Raw genomic sequence first — 20,550 nt, 5'->3', positions numbered from 1 at the left:
GTGTGTGTGTGTGTTTTGTTTTTTTTACCCTGTAGTCCAGTGATGGTGAGGGGTAACCCCTGCATCTGTACTCCAGTGGTGCCCAGCCCGGCGATGCTGACTGTCTGCACCCCCGACCCAGGGTTGATCTGGGCTGCGCTCAGCGTCAGGGGAGCCCCCCCCAGCTGCATGAATCCCCCCCCGCCCACAGGGGCCAGGGTCAGCTGCTGGGGCACAGACATCCCCCCGGGGAGCTGCAGAGTCTGCCATGTGATCTGACCCGACGGAGAGAGGGTTGGGGTCCGGATCAGAACCTGGAGGAAATCAATGAATACAAATAGGATATCAATCATTCAGACATTCAATTCAAATCAATACAACAAACATTACAATCATTGACGATAGAAGAAAAATAAGCCTTCAGATTTATTTATCTCGTCCGTAATTTACTGCCCCAAAATATCCCTCAAATCCCCAGGTACAAAGGAGTGGGAATGAAGCAACTAAAAACGATAAAGGTAGTTAAGGAAAGAGAAGAGAGAGCAGTTGGCTGGTTACCTGTTGGTTCTGGAAGGCTTGTATGGGCTGTAGGGTCCCACCTGGTCCTAACTGAAAGGTTTGAATCTGCTGGCCCTGGAACTGGTAGAAACAAACACAGTTTACACACTTTCTGCGGATTCACTGTGTGTGTGTGTGGTGTGTGTGTGTGTGTGTGTGTGTGTGTGTGTGTGTGTGTGTGTGTGTGTGTATTACCTGGTTCTGTGTGATCTGCTGTGGCTGGATCTGGATCTGCTGCAACAACTGGTTACCCATCTGGACAATGATGATAACAACTACTTAGAATATAATTTATTATAGTATAATCCCATATCATACTTGAATAGAGTAGAGTAGAGTAGAGTAGAGTAGAGTAGAGTAGAGTAGAGTAGAGTAGAATATAGTAGAGTAGAGTAAAGTAGAATATAGTAGAATAGAGTAGAATATAGTAGAGTAGAATATAGTAGAGTAGAGTAGAGTAGAATAGAGTAGAATATAGTAGAGTAGAGTAGAATAGAGTAGAATATAGTAGAATAGAGTAGAATATAGTAGAGTAGAATATAGTAGAGTAGAGTAGAGTAGAATATAGTAGAGTAGAGTAGAATATAGTAGAGTAGAATATAGTAGAGTAGAGTAGAATATAGTAGAGTAGAGTAGAATAGAGTAGAATATAGTAGAATATAGTAGAATAGAGTAGAATATAGTAGAGTAGAATATAGTAGAGTAGAGTAGAATAGAGTAGAATATAGTAGAGTAGAGTAGAATAGAGTAGAATATAGTAGAATAGAGTAGAGTAGAATATAGTAGAGTATAGTAAAATAGAGTAGAGTAGAGTAGAATAGAGTAGAATATAGTAGAGTAGAGTAGAATAGAGTAGAATATAGTAGAATAGAGTAGAGTAGAATAGAGTAGAATATAGTAGAGTAGAGTAGAGTAGAATAGAGTAGAGTAGAGTAGAATATAGTAGAGTAGAATATAGTAGAATATAGTAGAGTAGAGTAGAATATAGTAGAGGAGAGTAGTGTAGAATAGAGTAGAGTAGAGTAGAATATAGTAGAGTAGAGTAGAGTAGAATAGAGTAGAGTAGAATATAGTAGAGTAGAGTAGAATATAGTAGAGTAGAGTAGAGTAGAAGAGAGTAGAGTAGAGTAGAATATAGTAGAGTAGAGTAGAGTAGAATATAGTAGAGTAGAGTAGAATATAGTAGAGTAGAGTAGAATAGAGTAGAGTAGAATATAGTAGAGTAGAGTAGAGTAGAATAGAGTAGAGTAGAGTAGAATATAGTAGAGTAGAGTAGAATATAGTAGAGTAGAGTAGAATATAGTAGAGTAGAGTAGAATATAGTAGAGTAGAGTAGAGTAGAATATAGTAGAGTAGAGTAGAATATAGTAGAGTAGAGTAGAGTAGAATATAGTAGAGTAGAGTAGAATATAGTAGAGTAGAGTAGAATATAGTAGAGTAGAGTAGAGTAGAATATAGTAGAGTAGAGTAGAGTAGAGTAGAATATAGTAGAGTAGAGTAGAGTAGAATATAGTAGAGTAGAGTAGAATAGAGTAGAGTAGAATATAGTAGAGTAGAGTAGAGTAGAATATAGTAGAGTAGAATATAGTAGAGTAGAGTAGAATATAGTAGAGTAGAATATAGTAGAGTAGAATAGAGTAGAATATAGTAGAGTAGAGTAGAATAGAGTAGAATATAGTAGAGTAGAGTAGAATAGAGTAGAATATAGTAGAGTAGAGTAGAGTAGAGTAGAATATAGTAGAGTAGAGTAGAATATAGTAGAGTAGAGTAGAATAGAGTAGAATATAGTAGAGTAGAATAGAATAGAGTAGAATATAGTAGAGTAGAGTAGAGTAGAATATAGTAGAGTAGAGTAGAATATAGTAGAGTAGAGTAGAATAGAGTAGAATATAGTAGAGTAGAATAGAGTAGAATATAGTAGAGTAGAGTAGAATATAGTAGAGTAGAGTAGAATAGAGTAGAATATAGTAGAGTAGAGTAGAGTAGAATATAGTAGAGTAGAGTAGAATATAGTAGAGTAGAATATAGTAGAGTAGAGTAGAATATAGTAGAGTAGAGTAGAGTAGAATATAGTAGAGTAGAGTAGAATATAGTAGAGTAGAGTAGAGTAGAATATAGTAGAGTAGAGTAGAGTATAGTAGAATATAGTAGAGTAGAATATAGTAGAGTAGAGTAGAGTAGAATATAGTAGAGTAGAGTAGAATATAGTAGAGTAGAATATAGTAGAGTAGAGTAGAATATAGTAGAGTAGAGTAGAATATAGGAGAGGAGAGGAGAGTAGAGGAGAAGGTTAAAGGTCAAATAAGAGGAGTAGGACCCACCTGTCCCACGATGACCTGCTGGATGGTCCCTGGAGGATCTGATTGGCCCTGCAGTCCGTTGGCCTGACTCTGGACCTGTCAATCAACCAACCAACCAAACAACTAATCAGCCAATCAATACATTCATTAATCAACCAAACAATCAATCAATAAATCCCTTCACATCACAGATGTTTAGTCACACAAACACACACACACATACCATCTGAGAATCCTGGTCGCTCGGTTGGTTCTGTGTGTCTCTCTCCGTACCTCCGTCCGACCCGGCTACAGAACTCAGCTGTGTTCCGTCTGTCGACGCTCCATCCCCCCCGGCAACAGTTGTTATGGTACCACCAGACGACCCGGTAACAGTAACTGCCCCAGACACCGCCGCTGCAGTTGTCGTCACAAGCTGGTTGCCGTTAGCTACGGTAAAGCTGCCATCGGCTGATTGGACAAGCTGCACGGCTCCGCTCCCTGCTAAATTATTCATGACCGGAAGGGCGAGGGTCATACCGCCGATGTTTATGGGTACTGTAGTCATGACCTGGGTCTGGGAGCCCTGTAAGGTCTGCATCTGCAACGGGAAGGACTGGGCGGAACGAAGCTGCAACGTCTGATTGGCTGAACTTGTGAGGATGGCTTGCTGATTGGCTGGCTGTAGGATTGCCTGGGTCTGGGATTGGTTCTGGGTCTGGATCAGCTGGACCTGCTCTGGTAGACCCCCCTGGGCCGGACTGAATAGAATAGAATAACTTTATCTGTTTCCATCTAAAAAAGTTTTTTTATGGCCCAAAGCGCCTGTCTAACCTCTAGACCACCTGTCTAACCTCTAGACCACCTGTCTACCACCTGTCTAACCTCTAGACCACCTGTCTACCACCTGTCTACCCTCTAGACCACCTGTCTACCCTCTAGACCACCTGTCTACCCTCTAGACCACCTGTCTACCCTCTAGACCACCTAACCTCTAGACCACCTGTCTACCACCTCTCTAACCTCTAGACCACCTGTCTACCACCTGTCTAACCTCTAGACCACCTGTCTACCACCTGTCTAACTTCTAGACCACCTGTCTAACCTCTAGACCACCTGTCTACCACCTGTCTAACCTCTAGACCACCTGTCTACCACCTGTCTAACCACTAGACCACCTGTCTACCACCTGTCTAACTTCTAGACCACCTCTCTAACCTCTAGACCACCTGTCTAACCTCTAGACCACCTGTCTACCACCTCTCTAACCTCTAGACCACCTGTCTAACCTCTAGACCACCTCTCTACCACCTGTCTAACCACTAGACCACCTGTCTAACCTCTAAACCACCTCTCTACCACCTGTCTAACCTCTAGACCACCTGTCTAACCTCTAGACCACCTGTCTAACCTCTAGACCACCTGTCTAACCTCTAGACCACCTCTCTAACCTCTAGACCACCTGTCTACCACCTCTCTAACCTCTAGACCACCTGTCTACCACCTCTCTAACCTCTAGACCACCTGTCTAACCTCTAGACCACCTGTCTACCACCTCTCTAACCTCTGGACCACCTGTCTAACCTCTAGACCACCTGTCTAACCTATAGACCACCTGTCTAACCTCTAGACCACCTAACCTCTAGACCACCTGTCTACCACCTCTCTAACCTCTAGACCACCTGTCTAACCTCTATACCACCTGTCTACCACCTCTCTAACCTCTATACCACCTGTCTACCACCTCTCTAACCTCTAGACCACCTGTCTACCACCTGTCTAACCTCTAGACCACCTGTCTACCACCTCTCTAACCTCTAGACCACCTGTCTACCCTCTAGACCACCTGTCTACCACCTGTCTAACCTTTAGACCACCTGTCTAACCTCTAGACCACCTGTCTAACCTCTAGACCACCTCTCTAACCTCTAGACCACCTCTCTAACCTCTAGACCACCTGTCTAACCTCTAGACCACCTGTCTACCACCTGTCTAACCTTTAGACCACCTGTCTAACCTCTAGACCACCTGTCTAACCTCTAGACCACCTGTCTACTACCTCTCTAACCTCTAGACCACCTCTCTATAACCTCTAGACCAGGGCTTTTCAAACCTCTCCTCGCCGTTCCATGTATTTTAACTATTCCACAGCTAGCTCACCTGATTAAACGGGTCAACTAATCATCAAGCCCTTGACTAGGTGAATCAGGTGAGTTGACCAGGTGAATCAGGTGAGTTGACCAGGTGAATCAGGTGAGTTGACCAGGTGAATCAGGTGAGTTGACCAGGTGAATCGGTTGAGTTAGTTCAGGGCTACAACATACATGTGAAACATCTGGGGGTCCCTGAGGAGAGTTTTGAGAACCACTGCACTAGACCAGCTGCCACCCACCTGATGTGAATGTGCTGCCCGCCCAGGGATGCAGTCTGGGGGCTGATGTGGATCTGTTGGCCCCCCAGGGATGCAGTCTGGGGGCTGATGTGGATCTGTTGGCCCCCCAGGGATGCAGTCTGGGGGCTGATGTGGATCTGTTGGCCCCCCAGGGATGCAGTCTGGGGGCTGATGTGGATCTGTTGGCCGTCGGCCGTCTGCAGGTGGGGGATCACCTGGTATTGGACCCCACCCCCCGACGACGGCATGTTTTGCACCTGGACAGAGACCAAAACATTAACATTACATAAAAACAGTGGCATTAGGCAGGCATGTTCTGAACACTAACACAGATATAGTACAACGCCTAGTAATCCACCACACGTCTAAGAAAAAGACTATTAGAAGTTATAGGACCAGAATTCCCAGTCAGACAACATTCCCTTCTATACACTCACACACGCACACACACGCACACCTGGATGATCTGGAACTGCTGCTGCTGCACCTGCTGATTGGCTGCTACGGTGTTAGTCCCGCCCGCAGCCTTCATCTTACGGCCTGCCGGAGCACTGTCATTGGCTGAAGTGGTGGCCAGCGTCACGGCGACGGGTTGATTGGCAGTGTCCTTGGCCATTTGGGGAGCGGTAGTGATGATCTGCCAGCCGTTTCCAGTGAACTGGGTAGGAACCAGTTCTAACTGCTGCTGAACCAGAGTCTGATTACCCGCTGCGTCTACAACTATATGACCCTGGAACTGCCCACCCTGCACCTGCAAATAAACACACATAAACAATAAATAAAAGAATAAGGAAACATCATTGAACAAACGTACTAAAGTAGGAAGTTAAGGCTGATTCCCAGGTTTAGACGTATCTGGCCACCCTGCAGCCGAGGTGAAGTAGGAAGTTAAGTCTGATTCCCAGGTTTAGACGTATCTGGCCACCCTGCAGCCGAGGTGAAGTAGGAAGTTAAGTCTGATTCCCAGGTTTAGACGTATCTGGCCACCCTGCAGCCGAGGTGAAGTAGGAAGTTAAGTCTGATTCCCAGGTTTAGACGTATCTGGCCACCCTGCAGCCGAGGTGAAGTAGGAAGTTAAGTCTGATTCCCAGGTTTAGACGTATCTGGCCACCCTGCAGCCGGAAGCCCATTCAACACAGTGACACTTTACTGAAAGTCTGCAGGTATAATGCTGTGTAACTTGTTAGCATGTAAGAGCCTTTATAGCTTATTATTATTATTATTATTATTATTATTATTATTATTATTACAGAACTTACATTGCCAACAACAAGTACAACAGCAACAAGTACAGTTATAGGAGAAACCAAACATTTACAGAGCTTTTAGGAAGTATTCACACCACTTGACTTATTCCACATTTTGTTGTGTTACAGCCTGAATTCAAAATGGATTCAATTAAGATTTTTGTCACAATATCCCATAATGTCAACGTGGAATTGTTTTTCAAAATGTTTACAAATTCATAAAACATCGTACATTTCTTGAGTCAATAAGTATTCAACTCCTTTGTTATGACAAGCCTAAATAAGTTCAGGAGTAAAAATGTGCTTAACAAGTCACATAATTAGTTGCATGGACTCACTCTGTGTGCAATAACAGTGTTTAACGTGATTGTTGAATGACTACCTCATCTCTGTAACCCACACAGTTATCTGTAAGGTCCCTCAGTCGAAGCAATGATTCAACCACAAAGACCAGGGAGGTTTTCTAATGTTTCACAAAGAAGGGCACCTATTGCTAGATGGGTAAACATTTAAGAAGCAGACATTGAATATCCCTTTGAGCATAGTGAAGTTATTAATTAAGCTCTGGATGGTGTATCAATACACCCAGTCACTACAAAGATACAGGCGTCCTTCCTAACTCAGTTGCAGGACAGGGAGGAAACTGCTCAGGGATTTCACCATGAGGCCAAAGGTGACTTTATAACAGTTACAGAGTTTAATGGCTGAGATAGAAAACTGAGGATGGATAAACAACATTATAGTTACTCCACAATACTAACCTAATTGACAGAGTGAAGAAGGAAACCTGTACAGAGCACAAATATTTCAAAACATGCATCCTGTTTGCAACAAGGCACTAAAGAAATACTGCAAACAATGTGACAAAGCAAATCACTTTTTGTCCTGAATACAAAGTGTTTTGTTTGGAGCAAATCCAACACACACATTACTGAGTACTACTCTCCATATTTTCAAGCATACTGGTGCCTGCATCATGTTATGGGTATGCTTGTAATCATTAAGGACTGGGGAGTTTTTCAGGATAAAGAAATTAATATAATGGAGATATGCACAGGACAAATCCTAGAGGAAAACCTGGTTCAGTCTGCTTTCCACCAGACACTGGGAGATGAATTCACCTTTCAGCAGGACAATAACCTACAACACATGGACAAATCTACACTGGAGTTGCTTACCAAGAAGACAGTGAATGTTCCTGAGTGGCCGAGTTACAGTTTTGACTTAAATCTGCTGAAAATATATGGCAAGACCTGAAAATGGTTGTCTAGCAATGATCAACACCGCATTTGACAGAGCCTGAATAAAGGTTTGAAGAATAATGGACAAATATTGCCCACACCAGGTGTGCAAAGCTCTTAGAGACTTACCCAGAAAGACTCACAGCTGTAATCACTCTTAGAGACTTACCCAGAAAGACTCACAGCTGTAATCACTCTTAGAGACTTACCCAGAAAGACTCACAGCTGTAATCACTCTTAGAGACTTACCCAGAAAGACTCACAGCTGTAATCACTCTTATAGACTTACCCAGAAAGACTCACAGCTGTAATCACTCTTAGAGACTTACCCAGAAAGACTCACAGCTGTAATCACTCTTAGAGACTTACCCAGAAAGACTCACAGCTGTAATCACTCTTAGAGACTTACCCAGAAAGACTCACAGCTGTAATCACTCTTAGAGACTTACCCAGAAAGACTCACAGATGTAATCATTCTTAGAGACTAACCCAGAAAGACTCACAGCTGTAATCACTCTTAGAGACTAACCCAGAAAGACTCACAGCTGTAATCGCTGCCAAAGGTGATTCTAACATGTATTGACTCAGGAGTGTAAATGAGATATTTCTGTATTTCATTTTCTATACATTTGCAAACATTTCTAAAAACATGTTTTCACTTTGTCATTATGGGGTTTTGTGTGTAGATTGGGTGAGAAAACAAATCAATTAAATGCATTTTGAAGTGAGGCTGTAACACAACAAAATGTGGAACACTGTACATATACAATACAAATATTAATATCATGCATTTAACCACCTGTCCCTCCACTCCTCCCTGAACTCCTATCTTACTGCAGGTTGCAGCCAGCAGGGCTAGGGGAGACGTCTGGGAATCCTAGGGAGATCACACACACAAGGAAGAATTAAAAAATAGAACGCACATTCATACACAGAGAACATACAAACAAAGATTGACAGACAGACAGACAGAGACAGAGACAGAGAGAGAGAGAGAGAGAGAGAGAGAGAGAGAGAGAGAGAGAGAGAGAGAGAGAGATCAACATCCAGAAAATAGGTGTAAAATTCTACAAAGACCTAAAAGGAAGCGATTCCCAAACCTTCCATAACAAAGCCATCACCTACAGAGAGATGAACCTGGAGAAGAGTCCCCTAAGCAAGCTGGTCCTGGGGCTCTGTTCACAAACACAAACAGACCCCACAGAGCCCCAGGACAGCAACACAATTAGACCCAACCAAATCATGAGAAAACAAAAAGATAATTACTTGACATATTGGAAAGAATTAACAAAAATAACAGAGCAAACTAGAATGCTATTTGGCCCTAACCAGAGAGTACACAGTGGCAGAATACCTGACCACTGTGACTGACCCAAATTTAAGGAAATCTTTGACTATGTACAGACTCAGTGAGCATAGCCTTGCTATTGAGAAAGGCCGTCGTAGGCAGACCTGGCTCTCAAGAGAAGACAGGCTATGTGCACACTAAGCACAAAATGAGGTGGAAACTGAGCTACACTTCCTAACCTCCTGCCAAATGTATGACCATAGAGACACATATTTCCCTCAGATTACACAGACCCACAAAGAAATAAAAAAACAAATCAAATTTTGATAAACTCCCATATCTATTGGGTGAAATACCACAGTGTTCCATCACAGCAGCAAGATTTGTGACCTGTTGCCACAAGAAAAGGTCAACAAGTGAAGAACAAACACTTGTTTATCATCTATTTCACTTGCTTTGGCAATGTAAACATATGTTTCCCATGCCAATAAAGCCCTTAAATTGAATTGAGAGAGACAGAGAGAGAGAGAAGAGACAGTAGAGAGCAATAGGCAATAGAAGTGTTACAGGAAGAGACAGAGAGAGAGAGACAGTAGAGAGCAATAGGCAATAGATGTGGGTAGTATTACAGGAAGAGACAGAGAGAGAGACAGTAGAGAGCAATAGGCAATAGAAGTGGGTAGTATTACAGGAAGAGACAGAGAGAGAGACAGTAGAGAGCAATAGGCAATAGAAGTGGGTAGTATTACAGGAAGAGAGTGAGAGAGAGAGAAGAGACAGAGAGAGAGAGAGAAGAGACAGAGAGAGAGACAGTAGAGAGCAATAGGCAATAGAAGTGGGTAGTATTACAGGAAGAGACAGAGAGAGAGACAGTAGAGAGCAATAGGCAATAGAAGTGGGTAGTATTACAGGAAGAGACAGAGAGAGAGAGACAGTAGAGAGCAATAGGCAATAGAAGTGGGTAGTATTACAGGAAGTGAATGTGTGGGTGTGAGAGCCACATTTCTGTTCTCAGAGCAGCGGAAGAGAAGCCTCCCTCTCTCTCTCCGCCCTCTCACAGAGAAATGGAACTAGGTCGTGGGCAAATATTTAATGTCACACACATGCACAGCACACCTAGAAATCTGTCTGTAGAGACAGCTAGTGTTATTTATTTTTTTACAGAAGCTACAGAAGTCTACATCAACACTAGAGTCAAACCCTGTCAGAACACATGCTATGGAAATGCTCTGAAAAAATATTAAATACATATTCACTCTTATACAGTAATATGCATATCTCATAGACATTGAGGCAAAGACACAAGTCCATTATTGGCGTTGAAAGACATTGTGCAATCCTCTGAACTTGGCCTCTATACAGAACCCGGAAGTGTTTTGTATGTGTCTGGGGTCCAGTCTACCTGTGATCCAGAACGTTTGCCTTTCTTGCCTGGTTTCCCTTCTTCTGATCCCCACACTTCAGTCTTCTGATCTGAGAACCATCAAATCAGACAATACTTGATCAACAATCAAAAAGACTATCACTCCAGGACTGAGTGATTAGCGATCATCTTTATCAATAACACTGTGAGTGAAGGAATATACTATGCCGTTATTTCCCTGCACGTGGTTTTATAACAGTGTAGTTAAACCATATGGTCCAACTCCTGGTCCTAAAGGCATATGCAGTGATCGGAACCTCATTAGAGACTGTATTACAATGAAACAGATCAGTTATGGAAACATGTAGGCTATTGTCTCTTATTTAGGATAACGCTACTTCCTCAAAGGGCTATTCTGGATATCAGGTAGGCTACGTGCGCAGAAAGAGAGGGTGGAGACGGACAAGAGAGGGGGAGGGTACCTACCACTCATAACGCATTCGTAAACCGGAGAGGAGAGGCTACCGGAGAAAGGCCGGCTGAAGCACCGGGGAAGGACGGCCTATTTTCTCCGCGAATGGCTCGCGCTGGGGCTGTGGCGTCGCTCCGGTTAGCACCGAAACCACCCACCGGCCAGGAAGGGCGGTACCAAGCTCGAGCAACAATCAAACCTCCCGTTATAACGGGGAAGAGTCCGTTGTCCGCGCCCGAAGCCCCTCAAAACCAACCGAAAACACACTTTAACGACCGTCGCGCGTAAATTCTATTAACGGGAGAAAAAAATCAAGTGTTTGCATAAATGTATCCTGATCGAAGTTGGTAAGTGTGTATTCGCGGTAGGCCCACCCACTTTCATTTACCCAACACCCCTCTCTCTCTCGCCTCTCTTTCTGTCGCTAGGTAGCCTAGAACAAGCCTTTCCAACGATCTTCATGCAAAAACACCCTTTATAAATGCACTATTTTATCTCCATTCTTTATAGTTGCACTGTATAATTGCATCTGGAGACAGATAGATATCTGTGGCTTTTTGTGGGCGGTGTGCTCCTCCCACATATTCAGATTGGATGGCATTACTCGGTCTGCGAGGGTTGAGATGGGAGTTGTATTTGGCGAAGCCTCGCCTTCAAAATGTCTTATGGCGGCGGGAACTCCATCTCCCAGTCTGCTTTGCGGTCAGCTGGGTTGGATCGTCACTAGTTAACACAGTCACACAGTCATAAACCCCGCCTATATCTGAAATTGTTCTTCTTAAAGTCAGACTTTAAACCTAACTCTAACCACACCGCTAACCGTATGACTAACCCTAACCGTAAGACCCAAAAGCACATTTTCATTTTAATACATTTTTACAATATAGCCCATTTGTAATTTGTGACTGTGCTATCTAGTGGGACCAGCAGCGTTGGTCTGTTGCAGGTTATTTCGTTCTCTCATTTTTTTTACAAGAGCTTCTCAATTGAATTCCAAGGGCTTTACTGGCATGGGAAACGTGTTTACATTTCCAGACAAAGTGAAATAGATAAACAAAAGTGAAATAAACAATAAAAAATTAACACTAAACATTACACAAAAGTTTCAAAGGAATATACATTTTTCAAATGTCATATTATGGCTACGTACTGTGGTATAAGGATGTGTGAATAGCTAAAAGGGGAAATCAACATAAATATGGGTTGTATTTACAGTGATGTTTGTTCTTCACTGGTTGCCCTTTTCTTGTGGCAAAAGATCACACATCTTGTGGCAACAGGTCACACATCTTGCTGCTGCGATGGCACACTGGTATTTCATCCAATAGATATTGGACTTGTTTATTAAAATTTGATTTGTTTTCAAATTCTTTGTGGGTCTTTATAATCTGAGGGAAATATGTATCTCTAATATGGTCATAAATATGGCAGGTTAGGAAGTGCAGCTCAGTATCCACCTCAGTTTAGAAGGGCCAGTCTCTGTCTCCCTCTCCCTCTCTATCATAAGGATGTCTTTCTCCCTCACCTGGAAACCATGCGTTTGATAATCCCCTGATTCCGCTCCAGTCATTACCACGAGCCATTAAGGATTACATCTATCCATCTATACAAACCCCAAACTGCTACCACAGCCATTAAGGATTACATCTATAAACCCAAACTGCTACCACAGCCATTAAGGATTACATCTATAAACCCAAACTGCTACCACAGCCATTAAGGATTACATCTATAAACCCCAAACTGCTACCACAGCCATTTAGGATTACATCTATAAACCCAAACTGCTACCACAGCCATTAAGGATTACATATATAAACCCAAACTGCTACCACAGCCATTAAGGATTACATCTATAAACCCAAACTTCTACCACAGCCATTAAAGATTACATCTATAAAACCCAAACTGCTACCACAGCCATTAAGGATTACATCTATAAACCCTAAACTGCTACCACAGCCATTAAGGATTACATCTATAAACCCAAACTGCTACCACAGCCATTAAGGATTACATCTATAAACCCTAAACTGCTACCACAGCCATTAAGGATTACATCTATAAACCCAAACTGCTACCACAGCCATTAAGGATTACATCTATAAACCCAAACTACTACCACAGCCATTAAGGATTACATCTATAAACTCCAAACTGCTACCACAGCCATTAAGGATTACATCTATAAACCCAAACTGCTACCACAGCCATTTAGGATTACATCTATAAACCCAAACTGCTACCACAGCCATTAAGGATTACATATATAAACCCAAACTGCTACCACAGCCATTAAGGATTACATCTATAAACCCAAACTTCTACCACAGCCATTAAAGATTACATCTATAAAACCCAAACTGCTACCACAGCCATTAAGGATTACATCTATAAACCCTAAACTGCTACCACAGCCATTAAGGATTACATCTATAAACCCAAACTGCTACCACAGCCATTAAGGATTACATCTATAAACGCTAAACTGCTACCACAGCCATTAAAGATTACATCTATAAACCCAAACTGCTACCACAGCCATTAAGGATTACATCTATAAACCCAAACTGCTACCACAGCCATTAAAGATTACATCTATAAACCCAAACTGCTACCACAGCCATTAAGGATTACATCTATAAACCCAAACTGCTACCACAGCCATTAAGGATTACATCTATAAACCCAAACTGCTACCACAGCCATTAAGGATTACATCTATAAACCCCAAACTGCTACCACAGCCATTAAGGATTACATCTATAAACCCAAACTGCTACCACAGCCATTAAGGATTACATCTATAAACCCTAAACTGCTACCACAGCCATTAAGGATTACATCTATAAACCCAAATTGCTACCACAGCCATTAAGGATTACATCTATAAACCCCAAACTGCTACCACAGCCATTAAGGATTACATCTATAAACCCCAAACTGCTACCACAGCCATTAAGGATTACATCTATAAACCCAAACTGCTACCACAGCCATTAAGGATTACATCTATAAACCCAAATTGCTACCACAGCCATTAAGGATTACATCTATAAACCCCAAATTGCTACCACAGCCATTTAAAGGTGCACTATGCAGAAACCGCTCTGCCATTTCCTGGTTGCGTTGCCTATTTTCGGTTTATGTGACTAAAGAAGCAAATATAGTGTAGAAAATCATTGTACCATCTAAACCGCTGTGAAATATTTTCCATAACCAAAAATATTATATTTTCAGCTGTTTGAAGCTAGTGTACAAAACTGAATGTAAGACGCAAAAAAACAAAACTTTCTGAAAAATTCCACCCAAAACAATTATTTGTTATTTGTTTCATTAGTCCATTGTTTATATAATCTCAACATGTTTTGCATGTCAGCAATCAAGTTTTCAAAATATACTGTATCACTTTCAAAATACATTTTCATATGATGCAAAATGCATCAAACCGGCTGTATTTCTATGTTATACATCTTGAAAACTTGATTGATGACATGCAAAACATCTTGGCACTATATCAACAATGGATTAACGAAACAAATACCAAAAGATAACTCCACCCAAAAGCTATCCTTTAAGGGAAGCATAGAAATAGCGCACATAGAACAGATCTACCGCTTCTTAGACTTGCTTTCAATTTATTTATTTATTTATTTTTATTTCACCTTTATTTAACCAGGTAGGCAAGTTGAGAACAAGTTCTCATTTACAATTGCGACCTCAAGATAAAGCAAAGCAGTTCGACACATACAACAACACAGAGTTACACATGGAGTAAAACAAACTTACAGTCAATAATACAGTAGAAAAATAAGTCTATATACAATGTGAGCAAATGAGGTGAGATAAGGGAGGTAAAGGCAAAAAAAAGGCCATGGTGGCAAAGTAAATACAATATAGCAAGTAAAACACTGGAATGGTAGATTTGTAGTGGAAGAAAGTGCAAAGTAGAAATATAAATAATGGGGTGCAAAGGAGCAAATAAATAAATAAATAAATACAGTAGGGGAAGAGGTAGTTGTTTGGGCTAAATTATAGATGGGCTATGTACAGGTGCAGTGATCTGTGAGCTGCTCTGACAGCTGGTGCTTAAAGCTAGTGAGGGAGATAAGTGTTTCGAGTTTCAGAGATTTTTGTAGTTCGTTCCAGTCATTGGCAGCAGAGAACTGGAAGGAGAGACGGCAAAAGTAGGAATTGGCTTTGGGGGTGACCAGAGAGATATACCTTCTGGAGCGCGTGCTACAGGTGGGTGCTGCTATGGTGACCAGTGAGCGGAGATAAGGGGGGACTTTACCTAGCAGGGTCTTGTAGATGACCTGGAGCCAGTGGGTTTGGAGACGGGTATGAAGCGAGGGCCAGCCAACGGGAGCCTACAGGTCGCAGTGGTGGGTAGTATATGGGGCTTTGGTGACAAAACGGATGGCACTGTGATAGACTGCATCCAGTTTATTGAGTAGGGTATTGGAGGCTATTTTGTAAATGACATCGCCGAAGTCGAGGATCGGTAGGATGGTCAGTTTTACGAGGGTATGTTTGGCAGCATGAGTGAAGGATGCTTTGTTGCGAAATAGGAAGCCAATTCTAGATTTAACTTTGGATTGGAGATGTTTGATGTGAGTCTGGAAGTAGAGCTTACAGTCTAACCAGACACCTAGGTATTTGTAGTTGTCCACATATTCTAAGTCAGAACTGTCCAGAGTAGTGATGCTGGACGGGCGGGCAGGTGCGGGCAGCGATCTGTTGAAGAGCATGCATTTAGTTTTACTTGTATTTAAGAGCAGTTGGAGGCCACGGAAGGAGAGTTGTATGGCATTGAAGCTCGTCTGGAGGGTTGTTAACACAGTGTCCAAAGAAGGGCCAGAAGTATACAGAATGGTGTCGTCTGAGTAGAGGTGGATCAGAGACTCACCAGCAGCAAGAGCGATATCATTGATGTATACAGAGAAAAGAGTTGGCCCAAGAATTGAACCCTGTGGCACCCCCATAGAGATTACCAGAGGCCCGGACAACAGGCCATCCGATTTTACACACTATCAGAGAAGTAGTTGGTGAACCAGTCGAGGCAATCATTTGAGAAACCAAGGCTACTGAGTCTGCCGATGGGGATGTGGTGTTTGACAGAGTCGAAAGCCTTGGCCAGGCCAATGAATACGGCAGGACAGTATTGTTTCTTATCGATAGCGGTTACAATATCGTTTAGGACCTTGAGCATGGCTGAGGTGCACCCATGACCAGCTCTGAAACCAGATTGCATAGCGGAGAAGGTGCGGTGGGATTCGAAATGGTCGGTAATCTGTTTGTTGACTTGGCTTTCGAAGACCTTAGAAAAGGCAGGGTAGAATGGATATAGGTCTGTAGCAGTTTGGGTCAAGAGTGTCCCCTCCTTTGAAGAGGGGGATGACAGCAGCTGCTTTCCAATCTTTTGGAATCTCAGACAACACGAAAGAGAGGTTGAACAGGCTAGTAATAGGGGTTGCAACAATTTCGGCAGATCATTTTAGAAAGAAAGGGTCCAGATTGTCTAGCCCGGCTGATTTGTAGGGGTCCATATTTTGCAGCTCTTTCAGAACATCAGCTGACTGGATTTGGGAGAAGAAGAAATGGGGAAGGCTTGGGCGAGTAGCTGTGGGGGGTGCAGTGCTGTTGACCGCAGTAGGGGTAGCCAGGTGGAAAGCATGGCCAGGCGTAGAAAAATGCTTATTGAAATTCTCAATTATAGTGGATTTATCAGAGGTGACAGAGTTTCCTATCCTCAGTGCAGTGGGCAGCTGGGAGGTGTTCTTATTCTCCATGGACTTTAGTGTCCCAGAACTTTTTTTGAGTTTGTGTTGCAGGAAGCAAATTTCTGCTTAAAAAAGCTAGACTTGGCTTTTCAATGAGCATGACAGATCTATAACTCACATTTCTATGTGAATTTGGTCAGGTCAGCTACTACAGACATTAAGAATTACATTATCTAGACACTTCAAATTGCTAATAAAGCCATTGTCAAACACACAAATAGACAGAAACCAGCCAGTAAACATAACTTTAGTTCTTTATTCAGATTCAAAAGTGTCCACTGTTAGAGGCAGTCTTAAAACTTTTTTTTTTATATAATAAAGTGTATTAAAAACAGTACAATGCACACCAAAAGTATCCATTTGTATTGGCTATGGTCTATATTCACATTTGAGTAATTTAGGAGACACTAACCCATAGCGAAGATGTCCCGGTCCTGTTCAGTGAAAGGTCTTACCATCAGGGACGTAGTGGTAAAATAGGTGGGTAAACTCTCCAGTAACGTAAACACTAACTATGCTAATTTAGCGTAATAATAAGTGTGTAAATGTTATTTTCCAAATAAATCTAGGTAATTTAAGTGTGTTTTTACCCTCCGCTTCATCCCATGTCTAATAAAAAGTTAAACTCCACTGTCTGTTGTTGCATAAAAATATTTTTTTTAAAAAAGGGGGAAAAAAGCGTTAAACCTTTCATTAGTATTTTACAACCTCTGTTGTCGATGGATGGTACAATCAACAGCATTGTCTTAACCCACATAGAAAAGTAGCCCATCAACATGAAAAGTCAACATACATAAAAACAAATTAGTAGTAGTAGTAAGGCTGCATTCAGACAGCCAGACCAATTCTGACCTTTTTCCCTCTAATTGGTGTTCTGACCAATCACAGTAGATCTTTTTACAAAATATTTTTTAAAGAGCTGATCTGATTGGTCAAAAAGACCAATTAGTGGAATAAAAGGATCAGAATTGAGCTGCCTGTCAAAATGCTGAACCACATATCTCCATCCATGTCACTCAACCTTTTTAATAGCAGTGTTCAACAAGTTATGGTTTTCCTGGGTTGTGTTCAGTAGGGCACACCGTAGCAAAACATTCTGCAATGGTGAATATATACACTCCCCTATGTATTTATTTGGACAGTGTAGCTAAAAACGTTTAATTTGGCTCTATATTCCAGCATTTTGGGATTTGAGATCAAATGTTAAATAACGTATTGCGTCATTTTGGAGTCACTTTTATTGTAAATAAGAATATAATACATTTCTGAACACTACATTAATATGGATGCTACCATGATTATGGATAATCATGAATTAAATCGTGAATAATGATGAGTGAGAAAGGTAGAGGCACAACGATAATACCCCCCCAAGACATCCTAACCTCTCACTATCCCCAATAACGGGTGAGTTTAGCATTATGAGATTTATACCTCTACCATTCATTTCTATTGGCCACAACAATCTCAAACACAACCAAAACAAACTACAAATGCATCCAACAAGTTGGTAGAGCGACAAGCTTGATGTAGTCATTGTGTGCTGGGAATATGGAACCACATGCTAAACTTGACTACTTTAATACAAATATAAGTCAATTTGTCCAAATACTTATGACACCTTCAAAATGGGGGGGGGGGGGGGGGGGGGCTAGATACATAAAGTGCTTTCATTTTTAAAAATGTTAAAAACGGATATGTATGAAAATACCCTCAAATAAAAGTTTACATTTCCAATCGTTTCATTCTGAACAGATCCACAATAAAAACAAATTAGGACCAGAAAAATAAAGTTCTGAACCGGTTGGAACCAAACTAACTGTGGATAGAGCAGCTTGCTACAGAGTGGGCAAGCTAAAGCGGTTTACATGTGTGATGGCCAGACAAGAGTAGGACGCGAGATGCTACAGCCATCTTCTTCGGCGCCACATGAATAATGGCGCCAAAGGAGATGGCTGCCGTTTTACGATCATCGGCGGGGCTGCAGTGGAGCAGGTTGAGAGCTTCAACTTCCTTGGTGTCCACATCAACAACAAACTAACATGGTCCAAACACACAAAGACAGTCGTGAAGAGGGCACGTGAACAACGCCTATTCCCCCTCAGGAGACTGAAAAGATTTGGCATGGGTCCTCAGATCCTCAAAAAGTTATACATCTGCACCATCGAGAGCATCCTGACTGGTTGCATCACTGCCTGGTATGGCAACTGCTCACTACAGAGGGTAGTGCGTACGGCCCAGTACAACACTGGGGCATAGCTTCCTGCCATCCAGGACCTCTATACCAGGCGGTGTCAGAGGAAGGCCCTAAAAATTGTCAAAGACTCCAGCCACCCAAGTCATGGACTGTTCTCTCTGCTACCGCATGGCAAGCGGTACCGGAGCGCCAAGTCTAGGTCCAAAAGGCTTCTAAACAGCTTCTACCCCCAAGCCATAAGACTCCTGAACAGCTAATCAAATGGCTACCCAGACCCCTCTTTACGTTGCTACTCTCTTTTTATAATCTACGCATAGTCACTTTAATAACTCTACCAACATGTACATATTACCTCAACTACCTCGACTAATCAGTGCCCCCACACATTGACTCTGTACCGGTACCCCCTGTTTATAGCCTCCACATTGACTCTGTACCAGTACCCCCTGTATATAGCCTCCACACTGACTCTGTACCAGTACCCCCTGTATATAGCCTCCACACTGACTCTGTACCAGTACCCCCTGTATATAGTCTCCACATTGACTCTGTACCGGTACCCCCTGTTTATAGCCTCCACATTGACTCTGTACCGGTGCCCCCTGTATATAGCCTCCACATTGACTCTGTACCGGTACCCCCTGTATATAGCCTCCACATTGACTCTGTATCGGTACCCCCTGTATATAGTCTCCACATTGACTCTGTACCGGTACCCCCTGTTTATAGCCTCCACATTGACTCTGTACCAGTACCCCCTGTATATAGTCTCCACATTGACTCTGTACCGGTACCCCCTGTTTATAGCCTCCACATTGACTCTGTACCAGTACCCCCTGTATATAGTCTCCACATTGACTCTGTACCGGTACCCCCTGTATATAGTCTCCACATTGACTCTGTACCAGTACCCCCTGTATATAGTCTCCACATTGACTCTGTACCGGTACCCCCTGTTTATAGCCTCCACATTGACTCTGTACCGGTGCCCCCTGTATATAGCCTCCACATTGACTCTGTACCGGTACCCCCTGTATATAGCCTCCACATTGACTCTGTATCGGTACCCCCTGTATATAGCCTCCACATTGACTCTGTACCGGTACCCCCTGTTTATAGCCTCCACATTGACTCTGTACCAGTACCCCCTGTATATAGTCTCCACATTGACTCTGTACCGGTACCCCCTGTTTATAGCCTCCACATTGACTCTGTACCAGTACCCCCTGTATATAGTCTCCACATTGACTCTGTACCGGTACCCCCTGTATATAGTCTCCACATTGACTCTGTACCAGTACCCCCTGTATATAGTCTCCACATTGACTCTGTACCGGTACCCCCTGTTTATAGCCTCCACATTGACTCTGTACCGGTGCCCCCTGTATATAGCCTCCACATTGACTCTGTACCGGTACCCCCTGTATATAGCCTCCACATTGACTCTGTATCGGTACCCCCTGTATATAGCCTCCACATTGACTCTGTACCGGTACCCCCTGTATATAGTCTCCACATTGACTCTGTACCGTAACACCCTGTATATAGCCTCCACATTGACTCTGTACTGGTACCCCCTGTATATAGTCTCCACATTGACTCTGTACCGTAACACCCTGTATATAGCCTCCACATTAACTCTGTACCGTAACACCCTGTATATAGTCTCCACATTGACTCTGTACCGTAATACCCTGTTTATAGCCTCGCTTGTTATTTTACTGCTGCTCTTTAATTATTTGTTATTTTTA

The 20,550-nt window shown here is 42.5% G+C and overlaps 1 protein-coding gene and 1 long non-coding RNA gene across 2 annotated transcripts; both read right to left on the bottom strand.

The window, feature by feature from the left end:
* Positions 1-28: 28 nt before the first annotated feature.
* Positions 29-11,373, bottom strand: LOC115186240 (transcription factor Sp4; the record flags this gene model as incomplete). Its single annotated transcript, XM_029745910.1, is given in 10 exon segments — positions 29-293; positions 538-618; positions 733-792; positions 2,859-2,933; positions 3,061-3,577; positions 5,209-5,465; positions 5,666-5,959; positions 8,496-8,573; positions 10,387-10,457; positions 10,834-11,373. Coding segments are annotated over 10 exon segments (1,705 nt in total), but the record flags the coding sequence as incomplete, so codon positions are not given.
* LOC115186242 (uncharacterized) lies at positions 3,605-4,096 on the bottom strand. Its single transcript, XR_003875656.1, has 2 exons — positions 3,871-4,096; positions 3,605-3,839 (listed from the first exon to the last, which is right to left on the bottom strand). It is a non-coding gene; the product is annotated as an uncharacterized LOC115186242 (long non-coding RNA).
* Positions 11,374-20,550: the final 9,177 nt, after the last annotated feature.

Source organism: Salmo trutta, unplaced genomic scaffold, assembly GCF_901001165.1.
Source record: "Salmo trutta unplaced genomic scaffold, fSalTru1.1, whole genome shotgun sequence".
Taxonomy (NCBI): domain Eukaryota; kingdom Metazoa; phylum Chordata; class Actinopteri; order Salmoniformes; family Salmonidae; genus Salmo; species Salmo trutta.
This window is presented reverse-complemented; position numbering and strand designations above follow the sequence as displayed.